General features: G+C 51.8%; 1 protein-coding gene across 1 annotated transcript; it reads right to left on the bottom strand.

The window, feature by feature from the left end:
• Positions 1-55: 55 nt before the first annotated feature.
• DDOST (dolichyl-diphosphooligosaccharide--protein glycosyltransferase non-catalytic subunit) lies at positions 56-13,455 on the bottom strand. The gene is made up of 11 exons (XM_086326292.1): positions 13,291-13,455; positions 12,978-13,088; positions 3,905-3,991; positions 2,969-3,072; positions 2,781-2,875; positions 2,425-2,518; positions 2,093-2,241; positions 1,423-1,570; positions 789-909; positions 562-668; positions 56-468 (listed from the first exon to the last, which is right to left on the bottom strand). The coding sequence occupies exons 1-11, from the start codon at positions 13,442-13,444 to the stop codon at positions 319-321; spliced, it is 1,320 nt and encodes a 439-aa protein (XP_086182418.1). The 5' UTR covers positions 13,445-13,455; the 3' UTR covers positions 56-318.
• Between the last annotated feature and the right edge of the window lie 2,312 nt (positions 13,456-15,767).

The following is a 15,767-nucleotide window of genomic DNA, read 5'->3' on the forward strand; positions in this document are numbered from 1 at the left end:
TTCTCAACAGCATCCCCCTGCCCCATCAGCAAAGTACAACAGGGGTCAGATGAAATGTGAGGGCCATGTTTCTCTTTATTTTAGAAATGAGAGTTGACGTCACATATGAAAAAATACACAGCGTTAAAGGTGGAAAAACAAATTATTCCCTAACCCCCCACCCGCTGGTACTCAATGTTCCATCTCCCACTGAGGTAATGCTGTACCATTGTCCGTGGCTTAAAAAAAAAAAAAACAAAAACCACCAGAAAGGCAGAAGAAACCCAATCCTATGAAAACCCTCCGACTCTGTTGCCAGGAGTGCAGGGCGCCAGCCTCTCAGTCGGACTTCTCCTTCTCCTTCATGTGCAGGAAGACGACGCTGAAGATGAAGAGCCCGAGCATCATGGAGAAGGCGCTGGCGTAGTAGGGGTAGGCCGAGGGGATGAAGCGCTCGTACTGCGTGTGCTGCAGCGGCCGCACGGACACCTGCGAAGGCAGCAGTGCCGGGCCCTGGCCGCGCGGGGGCGGGGTTCGGGGGCGGAGAGTGCCCCGAGTGGAGGGTGGCAGGAGGGGGCTTACCTGAGTGGAGGAGTACAGGTGCGTGTAGCCTAGCCGGTTGTAATCCACTTTGAACTGGAACACACCGTACACGTCAGGCAACTTGAACTGGACGCTGTATTTGCCACCTGGGGAAGAGCCAGACATACAGCCAGGAGGGGCTTCCCGGGCCATCGGTGAGCTGCTCGAGAGCCAGACAGAGGCAGGGATGGGCTTCCAGAGCTGTCTCTCCCAAGAGCTGCGCTTACCTTTCCTCTTCAAGAAGGTCCTCACAAAAGGATCGATGCGGACAAACTCCAGCTGAATGTCATCGCCATCAAAGGGGACCCACTTTCCATCTGAGAGCTGTTCAATGACGATGCTGTATTCCTGAGACAAGCAGCTGGGGTAAGCCCGGTGGCCAGTGCCTGGCAGGACAGCCTCGCCTTCAGCTGCACTGAATCCCCCTGTGATTCGGGCAGGAGCCCCCCACCCCCAAAGTGGAGACGCAGCCAGCTGGCCCAGCCCTCTGACCTGCCTCGAACAGTGCTCTCCCTGAGCGCACTGGCACGCCTGAGCGGCCCTGCTTCCAGTAGCCACACGAGCCTTTCCTGACTGATTCTCCAGACCCCACTCAATGTGAATTCTACTCCCAGCGGAATAAACCAGTAAAGCCTCTCCCCGCTCTGCGTTCCCACAGCAAAAGCACACCTCCTCCACAGAAGGCCGCCTGTGACGGTGAGTTATATGCCAGGCTCTCTGCACCTGAGCTGACTTCCTAGGGTGAAGATGAACTTATTCAGCCTCGTTTGGGCGCTTCAGGCCCAGCATGCAAGTGTTGAGTGCTTTTGAGCGGAATCAACTTGGCCCAAACCCAGGGGCCCTCCAGCGCCAGGCTCTTACCACTAGGTCAGTGACGGTGTAGGCGTTGGGTGGCGCTGTCTCGCCCACCCGATGATGGGACACGGGCCCCACCCGGAGGACCCCCTCCTCCTTGAACACCCAGCGGGAAAGGGCCACAGCCAGCTCGTAGTTGCCAGTCTGGGAATACCTGCAGAAGGAGAAACGGAGAGGCTGCAGCCAGGGACCAACTTCCCTCCAGTGGTGCCTGGTAAACCAGTCACCAGGCACCAGACAGACCACACCCAGCCAGGCCCTGCCTGAAGGCCACACACGTCTGGGATCCTGCTCAAGGGGAACACGGGAAAGGATGACAGGCGTGACACGCTGCTCTGGGTGTCACCTACACGATAGGTGCACAGCTACCAAAACATCAGTGACAGGAGATAGTGAAGGACAGGGAGGCCTGGTGTGCTGCAGTCCACGGAGTCGCAGAGTCAGACGCGACTCAGTGACTAAACCACCACCACCACCACCACCACCACCACCAAAACGTCTCTAGATAAATCATTACTACTATGAACAGTCTAGATTGCCAACAGAAGCGATAAAGTGACAAAGTCTTCAAAAAAGCACCTGAAGATACTCAGCCTCCAGCACTTTTAGCTAAAAGGCTCCCTCCTCCCGGTCCACACAGACCTACCCCTCGGTGGCCCCAGGCCCCCTCGTTTACCTCTGGGAGCCAGGTGCAGCCTTCTGCACCGCTGAGTTAAAGAAGGCATCGCTGAAGAAGTCAAGGGAGCCGCTGAAGATGACCCGGGCGTTGTTCCGGGCCTGCAGCCCCGCGATGAGAAGGGTGTTCTTCCCCACGGCGTGCGGGTACTGGTGGCAACACGAGGCCATCAGCCAGGAGGGCCGAGACCACCCCCTGCTGCCGCCCTCACCCTGCCCACCCACTCCTCATCCCACCGCCAAGGGGGCTCTCCTGCTTGCTGCTCACTTTCGGATAAAAAGTGCTGCCCCAGGCCCAGGAGCGGGAGGCCTCGAGGCTGCAAAGGCCCTCACCTGGGTGATGGGTTTATCCGGGAAGAAGGAGTAAGAGGTGGAAGAGCCCGTCAGGATGTCCAGCACCAAAGGATTGTCAGGGTCGGCCACCATACTGGAGAAGGAAAGGAGAACTGCCCGACTCTGACCCCCAAGAACTGAGCCCAAAGGACTGGGGTCCCCCAGGAGCCACTTCTTCACAGGAATTCATCACACTTCCTAAAAGCCAAACCCCGAGCCCTCCTCTTGCTGTGACGATGGAATCTGACTCAGTGTCACATTTAATCTCACCCACGTGCTCCAGGGGAAAGAAAGCCTCCTGACAAAAGGGACCCCTTCTTCCCCCAGGATTCTGCCAGCCTCTCCTGCTCACTCACCCCACGCCCCGAAAGAGGATGGGATTCAGAGATGATTTCCCAACGATGGTGGGGGCCTTCAGCAGGTTCTCTGTGTCGGCCACGATGAGCGTGTGCTGCCCAAGCAGAGGGAAATTGGATCAGGAGAAGGCCCCCCAGCCAGGGGGCCCCTCCCAAGCCCCTCCTGGTTTCGAGGCTGAGCTGGTTACCTGGCCAAGGTCTGAGACGTCATAGTTGTGATGGTCGATGACAGCTGTTTTCTCCTCGTCGAACTCAATCCCACACTCACTGCCCAGCTCTCGGAGAGGGTCGCCTGCACAGACCCGACAGACGCCTGACTGAGCCCTGAAGCTGGGGCCCTGGGCCAAGCAGTGTCCCTCCTGCCAGCATCCTCATGACTCACTCTACTACCAGTCACCCCCAGGCCCTGAGGCCTCACCAAGCCGGGCGCAGCCCCCACGCCCCCTGGGCAACAGCATGGTGTTCTGCCTGCGGAGTCAGAATCTAAACTGATAAACCACCACCAGCTGACCCCTCCCTCCGCAAGTACACAGTGATCTTGGTTCTGCACAAAAACTTGCTTTGAAGCCAAGTACCTCGGGCAGACTTCATCTGGGTGAGTCTGGACTTACAAGGTTTCTCTCCTCTTCATCAACACCCAACCAAGACCCCACCCAACATAGTTTTAAAAACCTATCCACACTGAAGAAGGGAAACGAGTAGCCAGGGGGTGCTCACTAGTGCAGCTGGTGGTTAAGTACAAGGGGTTCGGGATCCCACTCCCCTCTCCCTGCTTCTAAGTATCTTTGAAAATGTCCAAAATAAGAAACAAAAATCTGTTAATCTTCCCTCTTGCCTTCTTTTTTTAAGAGCCGCCAAAAAAACAAAAGAACAAAAGGAAAAAGCAAAACGAAGGAAAAGAAAAACAGGGGTCCCAGCTCTTAAACAGGACCTGCTCCTCACCTCCCTGGCTCTGGTCACGGGAGGCACAGGAGGGACTGAAGGGTGCTGCAGTGCCCGCCCTCCCTGGCAGGGCTCCCCCAACCTCCCCACCGCGAATGCCCATTTGGCAGCTTCCATGTGTAAAGCTCTCAGCCCCCTGGAGAAACACTGGGAAATGCCACAACCTCCCGGGCCAGACTCACCGATGTCTGAGCTGGCAGCCACCAGGACACTGCCTCCACCGTCGATAAAGGCACTGATGGTCTCCACGTTGATATTTCCTCCAAAATCTGAAAGAAGCACCAGACTCAGGACCCAGAAGGTTCCTCTCGCTGCTCCTCTGACATCTGGGTGGGGAGGGTGACCCACAGCCCCGTGCTAAGTCGCTTCAGTCGTGTCCAACTCTTTGTGACCCCACGGACTGTAGCCCGCCAGGCTCCCCTGTCCATGGGATTCTCCAGGCAGGAATACTAGAGTGGGCTGCCATGCCTCCCTCCAGGGGATCTTCCCCACCCAGGGATTGAACATTGGCACGTGAGTTCTTAACCAGCTGAGTCACACCAGAGACCAGGCACAACCAATTACAGAATAGCACCCTCTGGGGGCCCAAAGCAAGAGGGACCTCTACCATACACGTCCCGACAGGACAATGTTCCCAGTTCCTCAGTGTGAAGAGCCAAGAATAATGGCTCAAATTCATAAACCTTTAGAAGTACAAATGAAACACTCCAACACCTACCAATCACAGCTGTCAAGTCAGTCATACACATTTCAAGTCACACACGAACTATTCGTCTAGAAGTGCCACGTTTCTTCACTCCCATTTCGTGAAACAACTTGCAGCATATCACCCGCACTTTCCATCAGTACCTTTGTCTTCACTCAAGCCACTCCTGGGCCCCTGGCCGCTCTCCAGAGCCCATCGACCTCACCTCAGTGCGCCCGCCTGAGAAGGGGCGCTCCTGAGCCTCAGGATGTGCAGTCACGTGACCCGGGCAGTGCTCTGCCTGACACGAGAAGTTTCCCCATTAACCCAGGTCCAGCAGTCACAACAGGACCACTTCATACACTGTTTTAAAGTGAGCTCCAAAAAGGCACATGGACTTTCAGCACCTGTAACTGTAAGACCACACCCTTTTCTGGCCAGAGGGTCAGGGGACGGCCATAAGTACCCAGAACTGGCACTGCGGGGGCTGCAGCAGGCTCGAGTGCTGGGTCGCTCAGTCGTGTCAGATGCTCTGCGACCCCATGGTCTGCAGCCCGCCAGGCTCCTCTGTCCTGGGGATTCTCCAGGCAAGGATACTGGAGTGGGCTGCCAGGCCCTCCTCCAGGGGCTTCCCCACCCAGGGATGGAACCCAGGTCTCCCGCATTGCAGGCAGATTCTTTGCCGTCTGAGCCGCCAGGGATGCCCTCAAGGGCCCTCCCCACACGCACCCCTGAGGCTCAACATGAAGCAGCGGCTAGAGTGCTCAGTAACTCACCTTTTCGTTACGTGAAATTGCTTCCTGTGTGCTGAGAAGAAAAGGCAGGACAAGGGGCTGGCGTACATGTGTGCTGGCCAGGGAGACGCCGGGCACGTGTGTGTGAGTGAGCGAGCGAGGCATCTGGGGGCGCGAGCACCCGGGCACCGAGAACGGCAGGTGCAAGGCCCCGAGGTGGGCGACTCGCCATCAGGGAGGAGCTCAGTGTGACAAAGGGGTGAGGCGCAGCAGAGGGAGCCGGGCACTGCCGCTTCTGTGGGCTCTGTGACAGTGGCCACAGGGGGAGCCACCGAGGGCTTTGAGCAGGAGACCAAGATAATCTCCTTGTACCTTTAAAGGATGGTTCTGGTGGCTATGAGGGGAATCAGGAACAGGGGTGAGGATGGACGCAGAGACAGGGGACCACTGCAATCACCCAGGCAGTGAAGAGTGGTGTCTGGACCCCAGCAGTGGAGGGGGAGGAAGCAGGGCAGCCCTGCGCCCCCACGTCGAGGGCCAAGCCTGATGAGGGAGGCACGAAGGACGGCGCCAAGATCTCTGCCCGGGCAACTGGAAGGCTGGAGGTGCCGTTCACGCCGGCTGGGCACGCAAGTCTGCCCACCACATCCACTGGGCACTTAGAAATGAGCTCACCACGTAAGTCTGTAACGACGCAAACGTGAGGACGGCCCTCTTTTCTGAGCGCTGATTTTCAGGAGAAAGAAAAGCACAGTACCTTACCAATCGACAGAACATCTTAGTCAGGGGTGGGGGGCGCTCAAGCTCTTACCCCACACCGAGCCATCCACCCAGCCTCCTCCAGAGAGGCCAGGCAAATCCTTACAACGTACAACAGCTGCTTGGTCCAGCACAGGGGTTCCCAGCAAGGTGATTCCGCCACTCAAGGCAATACCCGCAGATGTTTCTTGTCACCAGGGGAAGCAGGCTGCTGCTACCTGGTGGGTAGGGGCTCAGGACACTGCACTGACCAAGACAGTGCCCACAAGACAAAATCATCCAGCCCAAAGTGTCAGGAAGCTTGCTGCTGAAACTCCAGCATAGTGACAGACTAGGAAATTGATGATTTATTGTTTAGTCACTAAGTTGTGTCCAACTCTTTGCAATCCCATGGACTGCAGCACACCAGGCTCCTCTGTCCTCCACTATCTCCCAGAGTTTGCTCAAATCCATGTCCCTTGAGCTGGTGATGCTGCCTAACCATCTCATCCTCCGTCGTCCCTTCTTCAATATTTCCCAGCATCAGGGTCTTTCCAACGAATCAGCTCTTTGCATCAAGTAGCCAAAGTATTGGAGTTTCAGCTTCAACATCAGTGCTTCCAATGAATATTCAGGACTGATTTCCTTTAGGATGGGCTGGTTGGATCTCCTTGCAGTCCAAGGGACTCTCAAGAGTCTTCTGCAACACCACGGTTCAAAAGCATTAATTCTTCAGACCTCAACTTTCTTTATGGTCCAACTCTCACTTCCGTATGAATGAAACTGAGATACCTGGGCTTAACTCCAGGCATCATGCCTTGAAAACCCAGTGAACAGTATGAAAAGGCAGAAAGATATGACACTGAAAGATGAACTACCCAGGTCAGGAGGTGCCCAATATGCCACTGGAGAAGAATGGGAAAATAGCTCCAGAAGGAATAAAGAGGCTGAGCCAAAGTGGAAACATCCAGTTGTGGATATGTCTGGTGGTGAAAGGAAAGTGCGATGCTGTAAAGAGCAATACTGCATAGGCACTAGAATGTTAGGTCCATGAATCAAGGTAAATTGGAAGTGGTTAAACAGGAGATGACAAGAGTGAACATCGACATTATAGGAGTCAGTGAACTAAAATGGACAGGAATGGGCAAATTTAACTCAGATACCCATTATATCTACTACTGTGGGCAAGAATCCCTTAGAAGAAGTGGAGTAGCCCTCATAGTCAACAAGAGTCTGAAATGCAGTACTAGGGTACAAACTCAAAAACGACAGAATGATCTCTGTTCGTTTCCAAAGCAAACCATTCAATATCATGGTAATTCAAGTCTATATTCCAACCACTAATGTCAAAGAAACTGAACAGTTCTATGAAGATTTACAAGACCTTCTAAAACTAAAACCAAAAAATGATATCCTTTTCATCATAGGGGACTGAAATGCAAAAGTAGTAAGTCAAGAGACACTTGGAGGAGTAACAGGCAAGTTTGGCCTTGGAGTACAAAATGAGGCAGGGAAAAGGCCAACAGTTCTCTCAAAAGAATGCAGTACTCATAGCAAACATCCTCTTCCAACAACATGAGACAACTCTACACATGGACATCACCAGATGGTCAATACCGAAATCAGACTAATTTATATTTTTTGCAGTCGAAGTTGGAGAAGCTCTATACGGTGAGCAAAAACAAGACCGGGAGCTGAGATCATGAACTACTTATTGCAAAATTCAGACCTAAATTGAAGAAAAGTAGGGAAAACCACTACGCCATTCAGATATGACCGAAATCAAATCCCTTATACTTATACAGTGGAAGTGACAAACAGATTCAAGGGATTAGATCTAATAGAGTGCCTGAAGAACTATGGATGGAGGTTCGTGACACTGTACAGGAGGCGGTGATCAAAACCATCCCCAAGAAAAAGAAATGCAAAAAGGCAAAATGGTTGTCTAAGAAGGCCTTTCAAATAGCTGAGAAAGAACAGTAAAAGTCCAAGCAGAAGAGGAAAGGTACGCCCATCTGAATGCAGAGTCCAAAGAATAGCAAGAGATAAGAAAGCCTTCCTCAGTGATCAGTGCAAAGAGATAGAGGAAGCAACAGAACGGAGACTAGAGAGCTCGTCAAGAAAATTAGAGACACCAAGGGAACACTTCATGCAAAGATGGGCACAATAAAGGGCAGAAATGCTATGGACCCAACGGAAGCAGAAGGTAGTAAAAAGAGTTCACAAAAATACACGGAAAAACTATACAAAAAAGATCTTCATGATTCAGATAACCAGGATGGTGTGATCACTCACCTAGAGCCAGACATCCTGGAGTCCAAAGTCAAGTGGGTCTCAGAAAGCATTACTACCAACAGGGAATGCCAACTAGTACAGCCACTATGGAGAACAGTGTGGAGATTCCTTAAAAAACTGGAAATGGAACTGCCTTATGATCCAGCAATCCCACTGCTGGGCATACACACCGAGGAAACCAGAAGGGAAAGAGACACGTGTACCCCAATGTTCATCACAGCACTGTTTATAATAGCCAGGACATGGAAGCAACCTAGATGTCCATCAGCAGATGAATGGATAAGAAAGCTGTGGTACATATACACAATGGAGTATTACTCAGCCATTAAAAAGAATACATTTGAATCAGTTCTAATGAGATGGATGAAACTGGAGCCTATTATACAGAGTGAAGTAAGCCAGAAAGAAAAACACCAATACAGTATACTAACGCATATATATGGAATTTAAAAAGATGGTTAACAATAACCCTGTGTACGAGACAGCAGAAGAGACACTGATGTATAGAACAGTCTTTTGGACACGTGGGAGAGGGAGAGGGTGGGATGATTTGGGAGAATGGCATTGAAATACATATAATATCATATATGGAACGAGTCGCCAGTCCAGGTTCGATGCACGATACTGGATGCTTGGGGCTGGTGCACTGGGACGACCCAGAGGGATGGTATGGGGAGGGAGGAGGGTGGAGGGTTCAGGATGGGGAACACATGTATACCTGTGGTGGATTCATTTCGATATCTGGCAAAACCAATACAATATTGTAAAGTTTAAAAATAAAATAAAATTAAAAAATAAATAAAAAGCATTACTACCAACAAAGCTAGTGGAGGTGATAGAATTCCAGCTAAGTTATTTCAAATCCTAAAAGATGATGCTGTGAAAGTGCTGCACTCAATATGCCAGCAAATTTGGAAAACTCAGCAGTGGCCACAGGACTGGAGAAGGTCAGTTTTCATTCCAGTCCCAAAGAAAGGCAATGCCAAAGAATGCTCAAACTACCGCACAATTGCACTCATCTCACACGCTAATAAAGTAATGCTCAAAATTCTCCCAGCCAGGCAATGAACTGAGACGTTCCAAATGTTCAAGGTGGATTAAGAAAAGGCAGAGGAACCAGAGATCAAATTGCCAACATCTGTTGGATAACAGAAAAAGCAAATTCCAAAAAAACATCTACCTCTGTTTCACTGACTACACTAAAGCCGAAGACTGTGTGGATTACCACAAACTGCGGAAAATTCTTAGAGATGGGAATACCAGACCACCTTACGTGCCTCCTGAGAAATCTGTATGCAGGTCAAGAAGCAAAAGTGAGATCCAGACATGGAACAACAGACTGGTTCCAAATCAGGAAAGGACTAAGTCAAGGCTGTATATTGTCACCCTGCTTATTTAACTTCTATGCAGAGTACATCATGAGAAATGTCAGGCTGGATGAAGCACAAGCTGGAATCAAGACTGCTGGGAGAAATAGCAATAACCTCAGATATGCAGATGACATCACTGTTATGGCAGAATGCGAAGAGGAACTATAGAGCCTCTTGATGAAAGTGAAAGAGGAGAGTGAAAAAGCTGGCTTAAAACTCAACATTCAAAAAACTCCTGATCATGGCATCTGGTCCCATCACTTCATGGCAAACAGATGGGGAAACAATGGAAACAGTGACAGACTTTATTTTTTTAGGCTCCCAAATCACTGCAGATGTTGACTGCAGCCCTGCAATTAAAAGACGCTTTCTCCTTAGAAGAAAAAGTATGACAAACCTAGACAGCATGTTGAAAAGCAGAGACATCACTTCGTCAACAAAGGTCCATCTAGTCAAGGGTAACGGTTTTTCCATTAGTCATGTACAGATGTGAGAGCTGGACCATAAAGAAGGCTGGGCACTGAAGAATTGATGCTTTTGAACTGTGGTGTTGGAGAAAACTCTTAAGAGTCTCCTGGACTGCAAGGAGATCAAACCAGTTGATCTTAAATCAATCTTGAATATTCATTGGAAGGACTGAGGCTGCAGCTGAAGCTCTAATACTTTGGCCACCTGATGTGAAGTGCCGACTCACTGGAAAAGGCCCTGATGCTGGGAAAGACTGAAGGCAGAGGAGAAGGGGACAACAGAGGATGATGGTTAGATGGCATCACTGACTCGATGGACTTGAGTTTGAGTAAACTCTGGGAGTTGGTGATGGACAGGGAGGCCTGGCATGCTGCAGTCCACGGGGTCACAGAGAGTCAGACACGACTGAGTGATTGAAGAACAACAAATCCAGGCAACCCCTTCACCTTTCTAAGCCCGTTTCCCCATCTATAAAACAAGGACCCAGTGTTTCCCGGGTACAGAGGACAGGCTAAGGATCCTTCTCCTGTAGCCATTACTGCACGTGCCTTCAGAGCTTCCAGATCCCAGAAGAGCAAGGAACCAACTGACACGTGGAGGAGGCAGCCAGGCCAGGGTCCTCACACCTAAGAGGGCCTAGTAGTCACAGTACCACAGAAGGGCACTCAGAGCCTTTATCCTGGACATGACTTATCCTGAACACCCCCGACCTCCAGAACATGCTAGCCTTTTCCCTAGGGGTGTCTGAGACGGTTTCCCTCAAGATCGGTCCCCACCCTGCAAGAGGCAGAAAAGTTGACCACAAAGATGCCGGGCAGGGCTTCAAATAACACTGAATCTCAGAGACATTATTCCATTTGTTTTCCCTACTTTCTCCATCAAGAATGGTCACAGTTCAATACTGGCCTTAACACTTCTCTCAACCAGCTCATCTCCTCTTTTAAGAGGATGCCTCAGGTCCAAAGCCTTCAGCAGGTCAAGAATCAGCTAGAACTTGACAGCACTGCATTCATTCTGTTTATATTTTCCTCCACAGAAATCAAACGATGGTAGAGTACTGGCTTTCCATCTTCAGTGGTGACAAGGGGTTCATTACTAGTTTTCTTTTAAACTGGGTTTTTTTTAAAGCAGGTCAATTTGAAGAAAAACATTACTATCACAAATATGGAAAGTGGTAAAGATCGCGAAGTGGGTACGGAAATGACCCCGATTTCTGAAGCAGTATCTTAGGCTCTGCCGTTTCTCCCACTCACAGCAGCCAACCTCAGCCTCCTCAGCCCACCTCTGCCACTTCCCTCCCCCTCAGTGACCCTTCTAAGCACAACTCAGACAGTCCCTCCACTCCATCTTGGGCATTCTGACATGTGGCTTGGGAACTCATTTCAAGTCCTTATTTTTATTTCCTCACAGGTTGAAAGACTCCTCAAGGGCAGGCTCTGTCACTACTCAGTACTGCTTTCAGAGTTCCAACACAGCAATCCAGCAAACACCACTTAACCTGCTAAAGGCATCATTCGCCTGCCTAGCCAACTTGAAGATTTTAATGCACAACTGAACTTGCCTCTAAAAGCCAATTCCAAAGGCACATGTTACAGGGGCGTTGGGAGCACCTCACCAAGTAATGGGACCCTAGGGAAAATACATCAGGGGTTTGGCAGATCCCAATCTCACATGAACCACAGACAAGAAAGTCGATGCCAGTCAAGAGGCAGCCTTCCTAAGCTTCATGAACTGAACAGAGAGATGGCAGTCCTGACTTACCCCGGACAGGGACAACTTGTGTCCTCTGAGAAAAAGATAAACTGAAGCCACTAAAGAAGAGAATGACTAGGATGCTCACTGAAAAAGCACAACAAAGAGGGAAACAGCCAAAGAACTGGGGATATTTAGTCTGGAGAAGAAACAACCAAATAACTCAGGACCTGATCATGCAAAGGCTATGCCTCTAAGCAAAATAAGCATTAGACCTATTCTCTTAGGCCCTGGGGAGTATCAGAAACCCTTTTCCTCCTTGCCCCAATAAACAAAGCAGGAAGTAAGAGACAAATTTCAGCTTAATACATGATCTTCTTAACAGAGTTGTACAGTGGCAGACTGAAATAAAATAGTAAGCTAAAATAGTAAGCTGTCACAGGAATGCCAACTGGAAAATCTAGTGAAGATGTTCGTTTGGTTCAACAACTAGTCTTCTGCTAAGCCCTGGATATATGCACCCAGCCTCAAATAGGGGTTTGGACTAGGTAATCACTAAAGGTTATTCTCAGCCTAACTAGGACTCCATCTGAATTCTCAGGATCAACTACCACCAATGCCCCTTTACAGAAAATCATACTTATGGTACAGCCATGTTCTCTTTCCAGACAGGCAAACCTAAGGGGGCGGGGGGCGCAACGGTGAAGGAACTGTTCATCTTTCTTATCAGGCCCTTTAATGGAGAAAACCCACTTCTCAGAGTAGCAGAGCCAGGAGTTCTAAGGTCTGCAACAACACTTGATCCCAGTCTTTAGCTCTGTCTTCTGGTAAGGACATATCGTCTCCTAAGCCCAGAGTGAAGTGAAGTGAAATGAAAGTCACTCAATCGTGTCCGACTCTTTGTAACTCCATGGACTATAGAACCTATGGAATTCTCCAGGCCAGAATACTGGAGTGGGTAGCCTTTCCCTTCTCCAGGGGATCTCCCAACCCAAGTCTCCCGCATTGCAGGTGGATTCTTTACCAGCTCAGCCACAAGGGAAGCCCAAGAATACGGGAGTGGGTAGTCTATCCCTTCTCCAACAGATCTTCCTGACCGAGGAATCGAACCGTCTTCTGCATTTCAGGCAGATTCTTTACCAACTGAGCGTTAGCATTTCTCTTCTCTGGGAGCAGCAGCGCCCAGGGCTGGCGACCCATTCCATCCCAGGAATGCCCACGATCCTAAAGAAAGCTGATAAATCAGAGTTCTGGGGCGACCCGCAGCCCTTACCTTCTACCGAAGGGGAGAAGATGATGAGATTGTCATAAAGAAACTCCCCGTACTTAATGAGGGACAGGCTGGGGTCATCTGCGGTCTTGAATGTGAGTACAAAGCCGCGATCTGGAAAAAGAGAATGAGGGAGCTGAGGCAGATAGGAAGCAAAGAGAAACCACCAATGCAGAGACCATGACCGTCCTGCCCCCGTCCCCCCACCAGCCCCCTGGCGGCAGGTCAGACCTGGAAGGCCAGCTCGGGTGAGAGGGAGAGGGGTCGGTGTCTCCGGGCTCAGGGACCTTGCCAATCCATCGGGCCCCAATCTCACCCTTCAGGCTCCGGAAGAAAAGTGAATGCGTCTCCCGGAGGTTGAGGTTGTCCAGCAGTACCAAGGTGCGGGGACCGCTGGCGCCGGCCAGGCCAAGCAAAGGCAGCAGCAGCAGCCACCAGCCGGAACACACACGGGCCGCGCGGGGCGCCATCTTCCTGCTCCAAAGAAACCAGGCGCCTGGGCACCGGAAGTGCCCCTTCCACGGTCGCCCAATCGTGGCTCGTTGTCTTGGAGTATCACCCGGAAGTGATTCGAAACGCCAGCGCCGGGCGTCCGGAACCTCTGTTTGGACGGCGAGGCGCGAGGAACCCGGCCGGAAGTATCCCTGAGAGAGGCGGATTCTGGGCACACTATTGGTGAAAGCGGCGCGCGGTCCCGCCCCCCCGAGAGGAAAAAGCTCAATCCTAGAGAGACAGCTCTGCGGCCGCGGCCAGTCAGTAGGGCCGAGAGCCCTTGGGTTCCGCCCACTGCCGGCTCCCGCCGGAGTCCCGGCCGGCTCCCGCCTCCTCATCCGATTGGTCCTGGACTGGGCCGCGGCGTTCGGGTCAGGGTCCGGGCTGGATGTTTGCTGGCCCGGGACAGGTTCGACTGGAGCCAGGCCCCACTTCCACTCTCTGCAGGGAGGAGATGGTTGGAAAAAGGCCGGGGACGGGTCGCGGGCGTGGGGGCTGCGGAAGAGGGCCGGAATCTCTCCCGCTGCTCACGGGCGCAGGGCCTTGGCGCGGGCGCGGCCCACCCGCAGGCCGGAGGCAGTGTGGACTGGGCGTACATTCAGAACCTCTAGCTGGGCGCATGCTCGCACCAGCCCTGTAACCTGGGCGCTTCTCCGGTTTCCAGGCTGCTTCTCCTGGTGGCTCAGAGGGTAGAATCTGCCTGCAGTGCGGGATACCTAGGTTCGATCCCTGGGTCGGGAAGATTCCCCTGGAGAAGGAAATTGCAACTCACTCCAGTATTCTTGCCTGGAGGCTTCCATGAACAGAAGAGCCTGGCGAGCTGCAGTCCATGGAGTCGCAAAGAGTTGGCTGAGCGACTTTCAGGGTAACTTTTTGGGGCTTCCCTTGTAGCTCCGTCGGTAAAGAATCCACCTACAATGCAGGAGACCCAGGTTTGTAACCTACGTCAGGAAGATCTGGAGAAGGAAATGGCAACCCACTCCAGTACCTTTCCTGGAGAATCTCCATGGACAGAGGAGCCTGGCGGGCTGGCCCCACACCCCTTCTGAACTGACAGAGGGCAGCCAGCTCTCCTCAGACCACCACGGGTCTAAGTAAAAGCAACCACAAACTGCTGCTCCCTTCACAAGGACACTGTTCCCCATACAGACCTGATTTTGCATTCTCTTGCTCAAAGGGTGCACTGCAGCCTGCCTCCCCTTAGGCTGATCTCTGGGTTTCCTAAGCACCTTCTGCCCTGGCTTCTCCAGAACATGAGCTCCTTGGCCCAGGCAAGTAGCTTGGGGCAGGTACCACAGTAGTTAATACAAAATATGAAGGGGAGGACTGGAGAAGTAACAGCACCTGCTACACAGCAGGAACTCTACACACTATCTCATTTAACCTTCACAGTAACCCTGTGAGGGCTTCCCTGATAGCTCCGTTGGTAAAGAATCCGCCTGCAATGCAGGAGACCCCGGTTCAATTCCTGGGTCAGGAAGACCTGCTGGAGAAGGGATAGGCTACCCACTCCAGTATTCTTGGGCTTCCCTGGTGGCTCAGCTGGTAAAGAATCCGCCTGCAATGCGGGAGACCTGGGTTCAAAGATCCCCTGGAGATTGCACAAAGAACTCTATACACTATCTCATTTAACCTTCACAATAACCCTGTGGGGTTGGTATTATCCCCATTTCACAGATGCTCAGTGTGAAATGAGGCTCAGGACAGCACCAAAGCCTTTTCCCTCAGACTGGGCCCCTCCCACATAGCAGGCCTGGGATACAATGGGCAAGGGGATGGGTCAGTCTTAGGCAACTGGGATGGCCTGGATTCATTTCTAGCGATGTTAGCACGCACGGTTCCAACACAGCCCCTGAGGGCATCAAGACCTGGGTCTTCTCTGGACCTCAGCCAGATGTGGCCCCTATTTCCCAGAACAAGGAGTCTGCTCTCCTGGGTCACAGATCCTTCAAGAATCTAACACCGGTTCACATTTATATGCTCTCTGCTGAAAAAGCTGCACTTATACTCAAAATTGCAGGGAGTTGCAGAGACCTGGAGCCTGCAGGCTGTTAAGAACCCCTGCTCCAGGCTTCCCTGGTGGCTCAGTGGTTAAGGATCGGACTGCCAATGTAGGGGACACCGGACAGATCCCTGGTCCAGGAAGATGCCACATGCCACAGAGCCACTAAGCCCATGAACCACAACTACTGAAGCCCGTGTGCCCAGAGCCCTGCTCTGCTACAGAAATCACCACAGTAAGCCTGTGCATCGCAACGAAGAGGAGCCTCCACTCACCCCAACTAGAGAAAGCCCGTGTGC

The sequence above is a fragment of the Bos grunniens genome, chromosome 2 (genome assembly GCF_055505025.1).
Source record: "Bos grunniens cultivar Pamir isolate PY7600 chromosome 2, Bosgru_T2T1.0, whole genome shotgun sequence".
Taxonomy (NCBI): Eukaryota; Metazoa; Chordata; class Mammalia; order Artiodactyla; family Bovidae; genus Bos; species Bos grunniens.

What these genes read in the sequence shown, in the direction of transcription:
- DDOST (XM_086326292.1), bottom strand. Translation starts at nt 13,444, where the DNA reads ATGGCGCCCCGCGCGGCCCGTGTGTGTTCCGGCTGGTGGCTGCTGCTG. An exon ending in CTTCTCCCCTTCGGTAGAAG is followed by an intron (nt 3,992 to 12,977) that starts GTAAGGGCTGCG and finishes TGCTTCTTTCAG; the next exon opens with ATTTTGGAGGAAATATCAAC. An exon ending in ACGTCTCAGACCTTGGCCAG is followed by an intron (nt 2,876 to 2,968) that starts GTAACCAGCTCA and finishes CTGCTTGGGCAG; the next exon opens with CACACGCTCATCGTGGCCGA.